The sequence below is a fragment of the Stegodyphus dumicola genome, chromosome 7 (genome assembly GCF_044657685.1).
Source record: "Stegodyphus dumicola isolate Sdum_Otavi_A_Nest chromosome 7, ASM4465768v1".
In the NCBI taxonomy this organism is placed as follows: Eukaryota; Metazoa; Arthropoda; class Arachnida; order Araneae; family Eresidae; genus Stegodyphus; species Stegodyphus dumicola.
The window spans coordinates 157,761,352-157,778,414 of NC_140774.1; the positions used below are offsets into that span (position 1 = coordinate 157,761,352).

Sequence of the window (17,063 nt, forward strand, 5' to 3'; positions counted from 1 at the left end):
CAGCAACCGGCAGTGTTGGATGTCTGGAATCACATCCTGGCTCCTTGGTTGCATTCCCTATTGCCGCTGCATAACTCAGCGGGTTAACACCACTGGGGCGAGCATGTGCGGGACGTCTTGGTGGTTCGGCGTTTGCCATGGTGGTTGTAGTGCCCCGAGATCGAGCTGCCGAGGCAGCAGCCCTATTCCTAGTTGTGGATTTGTTACCATGAGTCCACTGATTGCCTGGGAAATGATGACAAGATCTAAAATTGGCCGGGTGATCTCCTCCGCAGTTGCAGGAAGTAGCAGGAATATCCATGGGTATGGTACATTCAGAAACCCAGTGTGGCCCAGAGCATCTCACAGAACAGATTTGTAAGGTGCAGACTTCCAAAGAGTGAAAGAAACCCTGACACCGAAAGCACTGAGTAGGGCCCTTGCGCCCGCGATAATGCTCAATGCTGACTTCTGTGCCTCACATGTCATGAACAGCAAACAGATGGTCAATGAAGGGGTGTGGGAGTACTTTTAAATAAACAAGTGGCATTGGATGTTTGGAACGTGTCTGAGTAAGCCAAACGCACCGATGCACTTTAAAGCCCATCGCCTCGACTTCATCTTTCACGTCCTCGATTTCAGTTTGAATCGGGAAGTCTCTAATAACAATTTTGATCGGCCGGTCCTGCTGCAGGTCTAAAGTTTTATACTGGATTCCTGCCTTTTTCATTCAGCGGGTAACCTCCCGGAACTCAAGTTCGGTTTGAACGAACAATTTTAGATAAGATCCAGTGAGCTTGCTCTGAATATTGGGGGCAATCTCAAGCAAAAAATTTAATTGCGTCTTCCACTGCTTGCTCGATTTAACGTGGATTGCCGAAATAAAAGGTTGCTGCAAAGCGGGGGGGGGGGGATGCTCCTCACATGCTCTCTAGAAAAACTTGTTTCCCCTTTTTCTACCTGTTGGCTGCCAGGGGTGGTAAAAACGGAGGGGGGGGGATAAGCTGCTCATCCTTCGAGCCTGACAAAGACTCTTTAATAGCTTCATACTTGTTTTTTGTAAGGTTCACCTTTGACATTTTCTTGGTGACCATCGTAACCTCTGAGCTTTCGGTCGAAATGTTGCTATTGCGCGCCATTTTGGTGGCCATATTGAATTTTGAAGCATTATCAGAATTATTTTCTTTGCTAATTTCATTTAATATTACATTTTCACTTGATTTACTACTCTTACTGACTTTAACATTACAATTCACATTAGATTCAATACATACAATTTTAACATCAGAATAATCACTCAGAATTTACGACGGGTTTACCTTGCTTACGAAAAGCGGGGATAATGAAACCGTCCTCATCAATACTTTGCCCTTTACGCTTATACGCTAATTTGGGGTTGCCTACGCTAATAGCTTTATTTAATTTCTCCTTATGGAGAGCTTCTTTCTCTTTAGCTTTATTAATTTTATCTAGCTTCTTCTGCTCGATCATTTTCAGTCATCCCCGGTCGGGGAAGGTGGAAAATTTGTACGTCAAGGGTATTAGCAGTTTCATTAATTTTGAAAAATAATGCTTTATCCGATTGGTCAAGATGCTCGTATCCACTAGAGTCCAGCGGAGTTGAAGATCGCTTCATGAATCTTTTTTGCCGTTGTATTTCTTTATACTACTGTTTCAGCTTGTAGAAAGTCACAATTAGCTTTGTTTTATTATCCAATTGCACAGGTGAAGTCTCTGCACAAGTATCCACACTGTTCACATTCACATCACTCTCAATATTCGATATATCCATGATATTATTCTCATCTCGCTAAAATCCCCAGAAATCGGCTGCATTGGCGGGAGCGCGTCAGACACCCGTCCTACCTCCTCGGCGTTCACCCTCGGAATCCTGAAAACCCTCTCCTTTGAATTATGCCTGCCAATAGTGCTTTTGCTGCACTTTCTCTCCGCCTTCTGTTATTCTCTACAACTTTTGTATTAGATGACCTGCCTCCCTCAACGATGATGTGCTAGCTCCACCACTGCTGGTTTAACTAACTCTTCGTAAGTCGAATTGAATGTTCTATCTCAGCAACTATTTTCAGCTAAATAATACCTACAATTTTGTCGCTAGATTATCAATTGATATCAGAACAATGTTCGTAACATCTTCACGCCTATCTCCTACAAAACTATGAACATTATTACATCCATTATAAATTAATTACTGCTTTTCATTTTTGGCATAGTCAGGAAAATTATATTCATTCGTTTAATTATGCAATGTTGTGTTTTTATCTTCTTCAGTCTAAACTTTCAAACATTTTATAATGATGTAACAGAACAACAACAAGTTCTTACATCTTGGTTAGATATGCATTCTACATTGGAAGTGAGGACACAAAACGGAAGAAACAGAATTCTAAGGAATTAAAATAACAACAGAATGTATAACAAGACATTTACAATCTCTGGCAAAAGGATGATTTAACAATCCCTGGAATGATTTACCCAATGATTAATATGATGGAAAAAAGCACTAAAAAGTAATTGAGTTTCAGGCCAATATTTTGCAAACAGACAAGAACTTCCGGCACAAGAGATTTAAAAGGACTGCTTAAAATTAAAACAGGAAATCAAATTCATTTTTGGTAAGTTTTATTTTTCTCACATTTAGTTACAGCAGCAAATCTAATATGCAACAAAAGGCACTTCTAAATTAAAAATATTAAGGCAATGTTGTTTTAGAGCTGAATCACAGTCAGAAATAAAGCAATTAAGATATGTGGTTTGTATACATAATGACTATCCAATTAAAATAGTACAATGAAATACACACTATACACAATGCACATAAAAAATGAAGGACAAAATACTCAGCTTTGTATAAATTGACATTTCATGGTTTAGACATACTTTTATTATTATTATTCACAGTGAGGTTATGTTGTACAAGTTAAATCTGCTGATATAAAAAACATATCAAACATTCAAACAAGCCACATAACAAATGAAAACATTTATGAAATGACAATTTGATTACAATGATGCTAAATTAATATTTTAAACCATATACAGAAATATTAAATCTACACTGTAATGCAATTTAATATAGCTATCTTAATACATGATTTGATTGTTAATGAATGTCAAACTAAATATTAAAAATTTTAAGCACAGATGCTATCATATTTCAGTCTAATGATTAGCAACAACTTACTCTAAAAGTAGCCAAATTGAATAATAAAATACAGAAGTTAAGAATTTACAGAAGTTCATAACCACTAATAAAGAATAAGCTTCAATATCGCATATATTCCATAATGAAAAATATTTATATATAGTTGAATCTATAAATATGTTAAAAAAAAAAGAAAATAAGCCATCCATACAAACAGTTCAGAATTTTGCTCATATATTTATTTTAATACCCAAAAAGGGAAAAACATACAGAGGATATTATTTGGCAATTTAATTTTTATCTTTTAGTGAGCAACTACAGTTCCAGATATTGCAGTTTAATAATATATAAATTATGCTAAGAAATAACAATAAGAATCTTCAAATTCTTTAAAATTCAGCTGTGCTTATTTCATTTTTATTATGCACAAGAAAATAAATTATCTGTAATTCCCAATAAGAAAAAATTTTAATCTCTCTCTCTATATATATATATCGGGTAGGGGGGATAATTGATATACGTTTATCTATCTATATCGGGGTGGGGATAAATATATTAACACTCAATACAGAAACCAGAAAAATATCAAATAAATTAGAAAGCTTGATCAATAATGTCTCTGATATGGTACATTTAAACTTACTTAATAAAATGCTGTTTATGAGTACTTACATATATGTACAGGTACATTTACATATGGATGGACACATAGATTTTCTGTAAGACAGTAATAATGTAACAAAATAAAATTTGTAAAGTTACTTTCATATCAAATGTTCTGACATACTTATTATCTATTTATTATCAAGGAAAACAAATCAAATCAATAAAATTTAAATAGCTTTTTGAGCATAGACTTTAAAAACATGCATTTTTATGATTAAAACTAGAAAAATACATATATGAAGATTAAGTCTATAAATTCAAATATGCATAAAGTTTCGTTCAGCAAATTAAAAATACTTTATATTAAAATAAATGTGTGTCCTTTATATATTTTGATCCCTTTTTTAAATGGAAGGGGAGGTCAGACTGGTCTGAAAATCTTCTCAACAGCCTCAGAAATTATGTTTCACTTTGCCTGTCTGTAATATCACTAACACAGGGAATGGAAAAAATGATTGACTAACATCTTTTGAATTATTGGTTGTAAACAGTAGTTCCAGTTATGAAATGAATCAAAATAGGATTTCAAAATATGACAATTTTGATCATTTAGGGAAAACGTATGAATAATGAATGAACTTATGTTCCATGAGGGGAAGGGAGAAAAAGGCGATTTCATCATATTAATACTCTGCATTAATATAAAATCGGTTCCCCTCTTCTTTTTTCACTGATGTTGCTAACATGTCACTGATGTTGTAAACACAATAACAAATTCTGTCAGTGTTTTTATGGCATGGCAACATTTTAAAATACATGTAAAGTCCTTTTGAGAGGTTTGGTGAGAGGACAAGGGATAGAAGACCCTTAGACCTGCCCTCTGGGGAATTCTTCAGTCAGATGGAAATGGACAGAATCATACTGTCAGCTTTAAGGTACCCAAGGCCCATGCCAATGCCAGATACAGTTCTGCACTTCTTACAGATTTGATCATATATTATTGTCAAACAAGTGAGATAAGTTAAAAAAAAAAAAAAAAAAACTGTTTTCCAAAAGATGTTTTCTGAAAATACTCTAGGTGTCATGTTTTTATGCCACAAATTCAAATTACTAGCACAATTAATTATGGAATGTTATAATTTTACCCATATATTAAGGACAGGCTCACATTTTTAAAGTTCTGGCTAAATATATATATCACTGTAGTTATTGTTACATTCATAGTATCTGTGTTAATTAATTCTAAGGTAATTGCTAATTAATTTGAGTTTCAGTAATTTCTAGGAAATTTTCCTTCCAGTGGAACTATTGTTTTTCTACTGCTAACTGCTCTTTTCTAAGCTTCATATATTTCCTTCTGTACTAATCCCTTGCAAGTCCAAGTTTGACCTTTTATTTTATTCCATTCATTCACAGAATGCTATCAATGACAGAAGAGTGTTAAAAAACTAATCTCAAAATCTGAGAGATCTGAAATTCAGGATTGGCTTTCAGTGCTCATGATACACGTAATACGTGACTACGGGTTTTAGTTTTAATTCAATGATTCTTCAGAGGACAGAGACTATCCAGTATATTTTTCTTTTTGAACAGACCCAACCTCTGTCTGAACAAAGGCAAAGCCATGGTATTCTTAATGAATTAGAATAAACTGGAATAGATAACAAACAATATTAGTTATGTAACTTTAATGGCACTAATTCATTAACAGATCTATAGGCAATAAACGCTGATGAATTTTCTAATATTGAGGGCTGAAGATTATAATCTCAATGAAAATGCAATAGTATCTAAAATTGATATACTAAGTAATTTATGCATTGTTAAAAGATTTTTTAATGACAGCATCTGAGCTACTAAAGAACATTAAAAAAACTTACTAATTTAGAAAAAGATCATAAATTCCTAAAACTTGAAGAAAAACAACCATATTATATTAATTTCTCCAAATAAACTTCAGAAAACATAACTAAAACTACAGTGGCAAATTAAATTGCATGTCAATATTTATTTTCAAATAAAGTCTATATATTATTGAACAATTCTGCAATTATATTAACTACATACTATGTCTTTTCCTCATAAGGTCATTTTACCAAGTCCCTGTAATGAGGTTGACTGTCTTTGTAAAAATATTTGATGTTCATATTCTCCCCTTGAAATTTGTTTCATAAAATAGTTAAAAAATTATGTTAAATTAAATGTATCTGGAATATAAATCCCATGAACAGTATTATAACCACATACACACAAGGAATACACTTTAAAATAAATTTACATGTAATTTCTTGCATGCTGAGTAGACCCTCCTTATGACACAATTATGTCAAATGAAATCTTTGGTGATAAAACAATTATGTACAACAGTTTTAATAAAAACATGTAAAATACAAGTGAGGCTTACTTGGATTAAAAAACCCACAAAATATCTAATCAGTTGTAAAAGTACTTTAAATACAAATGAATAAAATTAAATATAGAAACAAAAAATACTAAGAGTATATTAAAAAAAAATTAACACAACAGTGTTTATAGGTATCTTTCCTTGCAGTTTTAAGTTCTGTAACTTAAAAACTACAAGAAAGGCACTCTTAGTAAGGAAAATAATTTACGTTGAAGAGTATATGCCAATACATTATGCACTTATCTAGCCTTAAACACAGAAAAATGATTTAAAACACTTAAGTAGCTGAATAATACAGCTTCCCCTCTTAAAAACAAAAAGATGCTTTTTGTTTAACTACAATAATAAAGTTAAAAATTTCAATCACTACTTTGATATGACAGCATTTAAAAGCATAATGTTAAAGATGTATTCTTTAAAAAATACAGACAGGTATAATATTACTATTAAATATACATTTTGGATATCAAGCATTTTAGTATTGTAAATACAAAATTTTAATTTATATTAATTGTTGACATGCAAATATTACATTTTAAATTTAAAAAACTTCAATTACTTGTTATACTGTTATTACAATATAACAATAAGTGAATGTTTTTCATTACAATATAAATAATAATATATTTCCTTTTATCATCCAAATCAAGTTTAAGTGTCAATCAAAATGAAATCACTTTTAACTCAATTTTTCACTGTCAATTAACAAAGTTTCATTAAAAATATACTATTACTATTTGAGCAACATTTAGATGACACATCTTGTAACACACTGTCTTTGGTTAAAAGCAAAATTTACATAAACAGCAAAAGAGCATTAAAAAATGATCAATGGAAGGAAAAAGGGGGAAAAAACACAAGAAAAATTCTGCATGTTTAATCAAATTTTTTAGTTAAAAATTTCATGTTTTAAAAGTTTCATGTTAAAAATTTCATGTTTGGAAACATAAAAACTTCTGAATAAGAATCATTTATATTTTTCCAAATTCAAAGTTAGAACATCAGCAATGAGAATTAATAACCCAACCCTGGACATTTTAAATAAAAAACTGAAGAAATTGCATATTCACATTTTTTTGTTTTGGTTACTGATTCCTCAGCTATATATCAGTGTAAAACAAATTAAATAAAAGTGATAGAAATTTATGAATTAATTCCAGAATTCTATTGATAAAACAAAGCAATAAAAAAGAAAAATATTATGAAGGCTGTATTGGAAATTATCACTAATGATATGACCCTAAATCTTACTTTAGGCTTTTAATTGTAACAATTTTATTTTCAATTTATCATAGATAGTGTTCTTTAAAAGTTGACAACTTGGTTATTTAAAAACATGTATGCGAGAAGACCACAGTTACATTTCATTAAGCAGCAACTCCAACATAGAGCAAACATGAAATGCAAGCTATTATTAAATAAATTATGAGGAAACTTATATACATGAAATTAATTGAAGATCATCAAGGGTACAAATACCATTTACAATGAAATTACCTGCCCTCACACTTCATCCAATAGTAAAAAAGACATGATAAAATATTACATATTTATTTTATAAAGTATTCAAAGAAGTCCATAACAGCATGTTATGGATAAACTTAATTTTATATTTTATACATTTGTTTTAACATTTGATTTAATATGTTTCTACCACAATCACTGGGGGGGGGAACATATAACTTTTATTACTCAAAAATATTTTTCAACAAACACATCTGAAATTAAACTTACTTAATACTACAACCGAGTCAGGAATCCAAACATAATTATGCTCTATTTCAATATTTCAGTTATTTAATCCTTTATAATTTTGCTGCATTTATTTTTAAATGCATATAAACCAGATATGTTTCATAAGTCTTTTTAGGATTGCAAAAATAATTTAATAAAATTTTTTGTATGAGAAAACTTATTCTTTCTAACTAATCTTGCAATATCAATAACTGTGCAATTAATAAAAACCTTGCACATACTTTTAAATGCTGAATGAAATAATAAAAATAAGTTAATTAAAGCACACCTAAAATAAAAAATAAATATTTTATGTGCATGATAAAGAAATATACATTTTAATATTTCTCTAATTAAAGTGCAAGGTAATTTGACATTAAAATAAAGCACAGGAAAACTAAATTCCAATTAGAGTTTCAATAAAACAGTTTTTTTTCCCTCTAATTATTTTAAAAACCTTTACGAATAGATCTGAATGAAGTTTCAGACATATTTGGCAAAATGAGAAAACTTTATAGAAATATTTTTATCTACAGAATTAGTGCAGAATTAGATATGATTCAAATTTGCAATTCAATAATTGCTGAAGGAAACATAATGAGTAAAAACTGAGCATGAATATTTGAGCAAAGGAAATTACACAGTAGTATGTATCACATATTTGCTTAACTACTAAGCTCCTTATCTATAAAAAATTACAAGAGAAAATACTGAAGCTTTATTCTCAAAAAATTTAAGTCTGCAGATATTAATTGATTTATATTAAAGAATTTTTATATATATATATATATATATATATATATATAAAGGGGGGGGAAATACACAGTTCATAATATGCATCAAAATTACAACTGAGAATAATATTCAGCTATATATAAGCTTTATTAAAACTATGATGCCCTCAAAAAGTACAGATGAAATACAACTAAACACAAACAAGAATCAGCAAATGAAGCACACAGAAAGATTTTTTAAATAAAGACAATTTTTTTCTTTTTAGATACAAAAACTTAGCACCTGATTTACTTGCAGTTGATTATTAGAAGTTTTAATATTATCAGAATCAAAGACTTTGTCCTTCATTCTGATTTTAGGTCAATGATTTGAGTTACAATTAAAACTAATATCTGTTCAGCTTATTTTAAAACCATTATCATTATCATTTAGAAATCACCTCTTTCAGCATTAAACAAAAGTTTATGCAACATATATATATATATATTTCAAATTCATAAATAAAAAAAGAGGATGACTCAAGTTTAAAAAAGGAGTTTCCAAGTTTCCAAGCTATTTCATATCACAGTTAGGAACTTCCAGAAAGAGATTTAAATTTCTTGACTCTGAAGCATTTTAAAACAAAGGCTGAAAAATGATAGTGCCATGCAATTTTCAGTCAGAAGTAAAGCTAAATATATATTTACATCAGTCTTTAAATAAAAGGGGACTAAAAATAACACTGACAAGAAAAGCTACTAATTTCATATTAAATTTATGGCTTATGAAGCTGCCAGTATATACAAATCTGACGTGAGCAACAGCTGGTATACCATGACCAGCTGAGGAAGGTCTTCTTAAAGCTACATAATACAGCAATGATGAAAAAAATAGTCTATGGCACATGTCTAGAGGCACTTAGCATCTTTCCAAGTCAGATGCAATTGACCAAAGCTTCAGAAAACTCTTGTTGACTTGCAGCTGTTATTCAAAAGTCATCAAATTTTCTAAGTGCTGTTAAAGAGTAAAGACAAAATTCATTAGTTTCTTGACAACAGAAACAATTTATTTAAGCAAGATCATTATATTTTTCACAAGTACTATTCTTTTAAACACCACATTTATCATTAAAATCAAGAAAAACCACCAGTTAATACCAAAATCTTTAACACAGAATTTAAAGTTCTTGAAATTATTTTTTAAATTTGCTGCTTGACAGGTTTTTTTTTAACACTACAATACAACTACAGATGTTGGCCAACGATTTAATAAATACAGTAATTCCTTGACTTAATACATTTGCCATTATATAAGTGCATCAAATATATAAAATTCAAACGGAAACCCACTAATCCGAAATAAGGTCTTTGATAATAGTTTATCCTTTCTGAACCTATACTTCATGTACTGAAACAATATTCGTGCAGCAATTTGTTTGTCACCGTTAGTGTTTGTTATTTACCTTAAACTGCTTCCCTTAAAAATCATCACTTTTTTAATATTAAATACAGAGAAATGAAACAAAACAAAATATGTAGGTTTTAAGTCGATTTTTTTACAGGTGTAAAAGCATTTAATTTTAATATTAGTTTACTATCCCGGGTTATCTCAGGCAAATCAAAAAAAGTTAAATATTAGTCTTTGTATGATAGTTTTTTTAAACAAGGGACAACACAAAGTGATACTGACATTTTGTACACTGGTATCTGATCTCTTTTCTTGCTGGATTACCTCTGGAATCTCTTTTACGATAGAACACAGTACATTGTCTCATTGGATTTGATTTTTTTTTCAGTAGCAGGAATAACATCTGGAAAATGCCCACCTCTTCATAACCACTATCTGAAAAATCATCGCCATTATTTTGCTTTTTTTCAATGCAACTATCCTTCTTTATACATCACTAATCCACAAGTTGACGTATACTATTCAACAGGGAAAACACTTGACTAGTCTCGCCAAAAGAACCGTGAAACCAACAAAACTTGGAAAACTGCGAATCAGCTGAATATTTCCTTTCATTTCCTCCAAGTAAAACCGTGATAAAACAAATCGTACTGACAAATTCTGCTTCGTCCAAGTTTTCTTGGGATAATAATCAACTGCAATATATATACGAACCCGAGATAACTCGGAATAATCAGGCAAGTGGTTAAAATAGATTTGATATACAAAAGAAATTTATAACAAAGAAATTAGCAGAACCTCTTAACCTGATAAACATGGTGCTGGCAAAATTAAAATTGACTCATCGTAAAACAAGCAATCAAATGTTCTTTCAGTACCTTCAGTCTCCAACATTGAGAAGAGTAAATGTTGCCACAGCATAGCATTTTACTTCACTTCCATCAATTCTTCCATTACTGGATGTTTTTATAATCTTTTATATACATTTTCAATAATTTAGTAGTTTATTTCCGAGTAATTATTCTTGCATGACGTACCACTTATAAAATAATATTGTGTAAATAATACATACATACATAATATAATAGTAATAAACCATGCCATTTCTTAGAAACACTTAAGCAATTTACAATATTGATTTACTAAATATCTGTCTTACATATTCTCATTATTTCAAAAGAACTCAAACTTCTATTTGAATGTCAAAACTTTTAAGTACAAGTCTCGGACATTTTCAAGGATAATGATTTTTTATGCAATGAATTTTATTTCAAAAGCTTGACATAAATTTAAATGCTTCAGATAAAAACTGATCTCCAATCCCTCCCCTTAAAAAGAACAAGGTTGTGCTGATACAATCAGGCCTTACTAAAATTTATTTCTAGTACTAAATGCCTTCAAAATAAGAGGAAATATGGAAGCGTAGTTGTTGAATGACGAGAATGAGGAAAACTAGGATTTTCAGAATGCAATGACTACAAATTAATCAAAAGAAGTCTAAAGTATTATATTGGTATGTTCAGCTTATGAAATTAGTCCCATATTCAACAAGATAAGAATTTCAGTTTATTGACATAATTTCCTTATAAAATTTGCAACATTGTCTATAAAACATTAATATGGATAATACCCTTTCCTAAAAGGGGAGAGAGAATATAAGAAACAACTCTTCTAAAAAAAATTAAGCAAGTTCTGTATCATTTTAATCAAACATTAACTCAGCTCAAGAGGTGAAACTTCCAAGTTTTTACAATGCATGATTATCTTTAGGTTATTCATATTGTTCTCAACAATATTAATACAAATAATGGAAATTTTGTGCATAATAACCAAAAGTACCACTTGGCATGGCAAAGAAAATTGCACATGTAAATATTTCTTACCATAGTCTCATCATACTGATTTGTTGCTTTTCTTAAACAATTATACCACTGGACGGTCTTTGCTGCTGATCCAGTTCGAAATTTATACACATTTCCTTTCTGGGGATCGGTAAGTTGGAATGCATCAGGCTGATTACTGGAATCTGAATACACAACTATACATCCAGTTATGTCAATGGATTTTGATGGAGAGCTTTTAAACTATAAATAAATAATTAAAATATGCTTAATGAATTAAGATACTACATTTTTATAATTAATACACTCACTTCCAAAGTTAAACACGAAGATGTAAAATGCAAAAAAATCAACAAATACTGCTTTGATTGACATAAAATTTGGCAGGAAAGTAGCATATATATTTATTCATAAAACAAAATCAATAATTATATACAGTCAAAAGTCGTTAATCTGAACTCGTCGGGACTTCGGCGATTCCGGATTATCGATTTTTCCGGATTATAGATCATCAGTTTAATTCTCGTAAGATGGCATGCAGAAATTTTAAAATTAAAAATATGAAACCGTAATTTATGAAATAAAGAACAATTATGATCTAAAGGGTATCAAAATTTGCAAAAAGAAAAAGCTTAATATTTATTTGTTTACTTTATTAAACATTTCTTTCAATGTTTGTTTTAAATCATATCAAAGACTGAGCATATCGAGATGAAATACTACATTTGGTAAGGAATTATAAGCCAAATAAAATAAAAACATTTGCGCTGAAGATAAGGATAGTGCTGACAGATCAACTTCCAATTCATTACGCGCCCGCCGCGGCGATCCCCCCGCCGTGCAGCGTGAAATTGATAAACAGATTTCGGATTTCAAAACATACTTTCGCTTTAGATCCTTTACATATTAACAAATATATATCGGAAATTCTATTTGATATAATCGAAAGTTTAAGCTTACTTTTATAAAATTGCTCTTAGAGTCTGCAAAAAATAATAAGCCGGATCCAATTCGAAAATTAAGGAACAACGCAATCATCAACATTAACTGAAATAGATAATTAGATAATTTTAGCTTATATGTCCATTATACATAAAACGCGCACGCGGAAACGTATTCTGCACTTGCGCACACTCATATGCGCAGTCGTAAAAGGTCTTACGCGCACGCGTAAACGCCTATGCGCATGTGTCAACGCGGCGCATGCGCAGAAAGCTTTTAGTTTTGAGGTCCGGATCATAGATCATTCCGAATTATGGGTGTCCGAATTAACGACTTTTGACTGTACAGAAATGAAAACAATATTAAATTTTTGTAAGTTATCAGATAATGACATACTGGAGACTTAAACAGAATTATGTATAAAGTGAAAATAAACAGCATAAAATGGAAAAAAGTACATCAACAGGGTATGTGATCCCCCCCCCATCTGTATAAAAGCTTGCACCTTGTGACCATGCTTTCAACCACCGCAGAATTAAGCAATCGCCATTGTTCTTGTAGAGCAGTTTCCAGCTCAATAAGAGTAGCTGGAGTTAGGAAATGTGAAGATACAGCACGGCCGAGAGCATCCCAAAAATTTTCAATGGGATTAAGGTCGGGCGAATATGCTGGCCATGCTAAATGCACAATCCCTTCACTCTCCAATTAGTCATCGATGATGTCAGCTCTATGGGGACGTGCGTTATCATCCATTAAAACAAAAGTAGGACCAACTGCTGCAGCGTAAATCTCACAATGGTTCTAGGACTTCATCTCGATACTGGACAGCCGTCAGAGAACCCCGTTTAAAGATGTGCAGGTCGGTGCAGTATCCTAACCATAATGCTTCCAGCTCGGAATGCATGATGTTTTGGGACTGATTGCGTGTTCATTGTTCATGTCATATCCTTATACGCTTGTCATCTGGCTCCAGAGCAAATCTCGACTCATCAGTAAACATGACATTGTCCACTCAAACACATTCCAATTGACATGTTCTCGGCACCACTGTAATCGTGCCCCTCTTGATTGGACGGATAAAGGAACACAAACTCGAGGTACCCAGGCGTACAGCCCACTATGTAACCTTCGGCGAACAGTAGCTGCAGATATCGCCTTACCAATGGATGCTGTAACCATAGATGTCACACGTGTGGAGGTTGCTCTGCGATTCCGCTTGGCTACAATAGCAATATATCGATCTTCCATGGGAGTTGTAACCTTTGGGTGACTGGCTACGGGCCTTCGGACAACTGTGTGGTTTGGAATTGTTTCCATAAACTTGAAATTACAGAATGATGAATGCCGAAGAAAAGAGCAACATCTGTAATCAACTGCCCTGCTTCAATGTGCCCCACAGTACGCCAGCGCTCAGAATCTTCCATTCGTCTTCTGGAAGTCATAGAAACACGTATGTCTTGAAAACAAATTGTACGAAAGTTTTAAACACCTTCTATCAGCACTAACAATCAACTTCTGTAACCCTTCATAAAGCTGGCTTTTTATAAGACTGCCTTTTTTGCATATTTCTTGACATGAAAGCACGATTGGCTGTTACCTAACATATTTACATACTTCCATCTACCTCTGCAGCAAATTGCATCCTCTTCAATTCTGATCGGCTTCTGGAAATTAGCATTTTCCTCTCCGTGCTTAACTTTTTGGAAGTGAGTGTATAAATAAATACCTATTAAATTATACTTATTAAATATTAATAAATAACATGTAGCTATTAATGAAACTTGAAAGATATAATGACTGACAGTATAAAAATATTCATGCAAGCAGATATGAAATTTAAATCTCAAGATACTGCATTTTATAAATTAGATGTCATTCAAAACTTATCTTTTTTCTAATTAATATATATAAATAGGCATTTATATTGCCTTATATTTTGAGTGCCCTCCACACCCGCATAGACAAACATATACAAACACCTATGCCTTCTCTAGGATCCAAAGCTGTGTCCTTCAGTACCGCAGTCTGCTCCAGTTACAAGAATATTTAGAATTACATATTAAGCTCGATTTTTTATTTAAGGCAAAAATGACCATCACAGACTTCAGTTCTGATGTTTTCTGCATTAATTCAGGTGGGCTATGTTTTATTTTGAGGTTGGTCAAAAAGAAGCCACTGGCATTTCAGCATAAAGGCTCTTCGCATTAAGTTACTTAACCAAGCTACAAAAATTCCAGTAGCCCTCACAAACTCCAAGGTCAGCTAAATTATAAATGTTTGACATGATGAGAAGTTATGAACTGAAACATCTGAGAAGTATTATTTTTTTCCACCACTTTGCCTTAGCTTTTAAATTCTTTTTAAGAGGCAGACTACAAATCTTGAAATATTTAGACATCTTGCCACTTTTAAAACTGTCCATTCTGTTTTTCTAAAGAGCTGACAAATCTCCATCTTAAAGACTCATGTTTATATAAAGACAGAAACAATATTTCAGTGGCATATTCTTTTTTTGATTTGATACGCAATGAAATCAAAATTTGAATCGCACAAATTTGCTGAAAAACATAATTAGTGGAAAAATTCGCCATGCCTTTTCATGACATACTACCATTTGCATTTCAGAAAGAGATTGAGTATTGATAATTATGCATGCTTTTTCATTAATTTCATTGAAAAATAAATTGGATTGGGTTACTTCATGGAATATTTTTATACATGATTTGGAAACCAGTATATGTTCATGCAAACTATTCTCTCATAAATTATTTTTCTGCAGAAATTAATGTTATACAAAAGATTAAGCATAAGAAATTAAACTTTACTTAAAACTTACATCAGATTTTTCTGTTCCTCTTAGTGTTTTAGGAGGAAAGTAAATTAATGTTGAACCTTTCAACACTAACCAATATCTCATCCATGGTGACATCTATGAAAAAGATGAAAAAAGAAATTATTTATTGCAATATTAAAATGTTAAAGTATGTAATGACACCTGTCTATTAGCCAGATGCAAATGACTTACACATCAGTTGATATTGATAAGAGATTAAAAGTACTTCCTAAGTAAGTGATCCAGCCAAAAATATAAACATTGTAAAATGTTACCAACATGTCAAATAGCATGGTACTGGACTGGAATAATTATGGTATATTTCCAAATATAAGTTGACTGACTTGTCCACATTCAAGAATTATGCTTTTACTGCAAAAATTCAGCCAATATTGTAAAAACCTGATTAAACCAAATAAAAAAAATGTCCTTATAAATCCAACTATGTGAATTGTGAAAAGTTTGACTCGCTCATTGCCTAACTTAGATAGACCCCACAGATGAGCTGAAGGTCTATTTCAACTTCATTAAAGACGTACAGACCAAAAAACTCTGCATACTCCACTAGTTTTACTAAAAGTTATAACTCTTTCTGAGCATTGCTATGGACAAAATAAAAGATGCTTTTACCTATGAGGCAAATGACAACACTAATGGTGATATGGAGGACAGCATTCACACAGATTAGCTTCAAGTAGACTTCAGGTTATTATTAGAAAATTCGGAGTTGTGCATGGATATTAAGAAACTTGATTAATGTATATTAGATTAAATTTAACAAATAATGTATTTTTTCAATTATTTAACTCATATTTCTGTGCTCAAATTATTTGTAAATAATTTTAAACGTGTACATAAGTTGACCTCCAAACTTCTTTAGCAAAAAAAATTACTAAAAATTCTCAACCTGTGTAGAAATATACAATAGATGCATAAAGTCTATGCCATACCCATTAAAGTAATTTAAAAGGGAATAATTCATCAGATTCTTGGAAATTTGCTCAACAGAATTAATAACAGTTTGATTTCAATACTTCAAAAAGCAATTTAAATGCAGTTTTACAGATCCATAAAATAAACAGCTAATGAAATAGGATCCACAATTTCTTCTCAGTTATGACAAGGGTGTCATATTTGGTGATTTATCCCATTCCTTGCTTGGAAAGACCACAAAAACCATTTTGCGCACAGTTAAAAAACAAGTATTAACAAAACTACTAAATTAATAAAAATTCATATCTCCTTAGATGTAACAATATCAGATTTAAATTATTAAGAAATATGTTCCTGAAAGTGCAATGAAACAACAAGAATAACTTTCCATTTGCATGAATAAAAAAAGGAAAGGGATGACTTGCATAAGAATAATACATACTTAGTTACATTATGCACAAACTATTTTTGAGCTTAAACTTCAAACTCATGCAATTTAAGTTCATA

General features: G+C 31.4%; 1 protein-coding gene across 2 annotated transcripts in view; it reads right to left on the minus strand.

Moving 5' to 3' along the window:
• Positions 1-2,602: 2,602 nt before the first annotated feature.
• Positions 2,603-17,063, minus strand: part of LOC118203214 (ras-specific guanine nucleotide-releasing factor RalGPS1-like) — a 149,770-nt gene continuing 135,309 nt past the window's right edge. For both annotated transcript variants that reach the window (XM_035375487.2, XM_035375488.2), the window contains exons 15-17: positions 15,627-15,719; positions 11,891-12,091; positions 2,603-9,614 (exon numbers count right to left, since the gene is read on the minus strand). In XM_035375487.2, the coding sequence (XP_035231378.1) occupies positions 9,585-9,614; positions 11,891-12,091; positions 15,627-15,719 (324 nt within the window). In that variant the 3' untranslated portion in view covers positions 2,603-9,584. The remainder of the gene's footprint in view (positions 9,615-11,890; positions 12,092-15,626; positions 15,720-17,063) is intronic.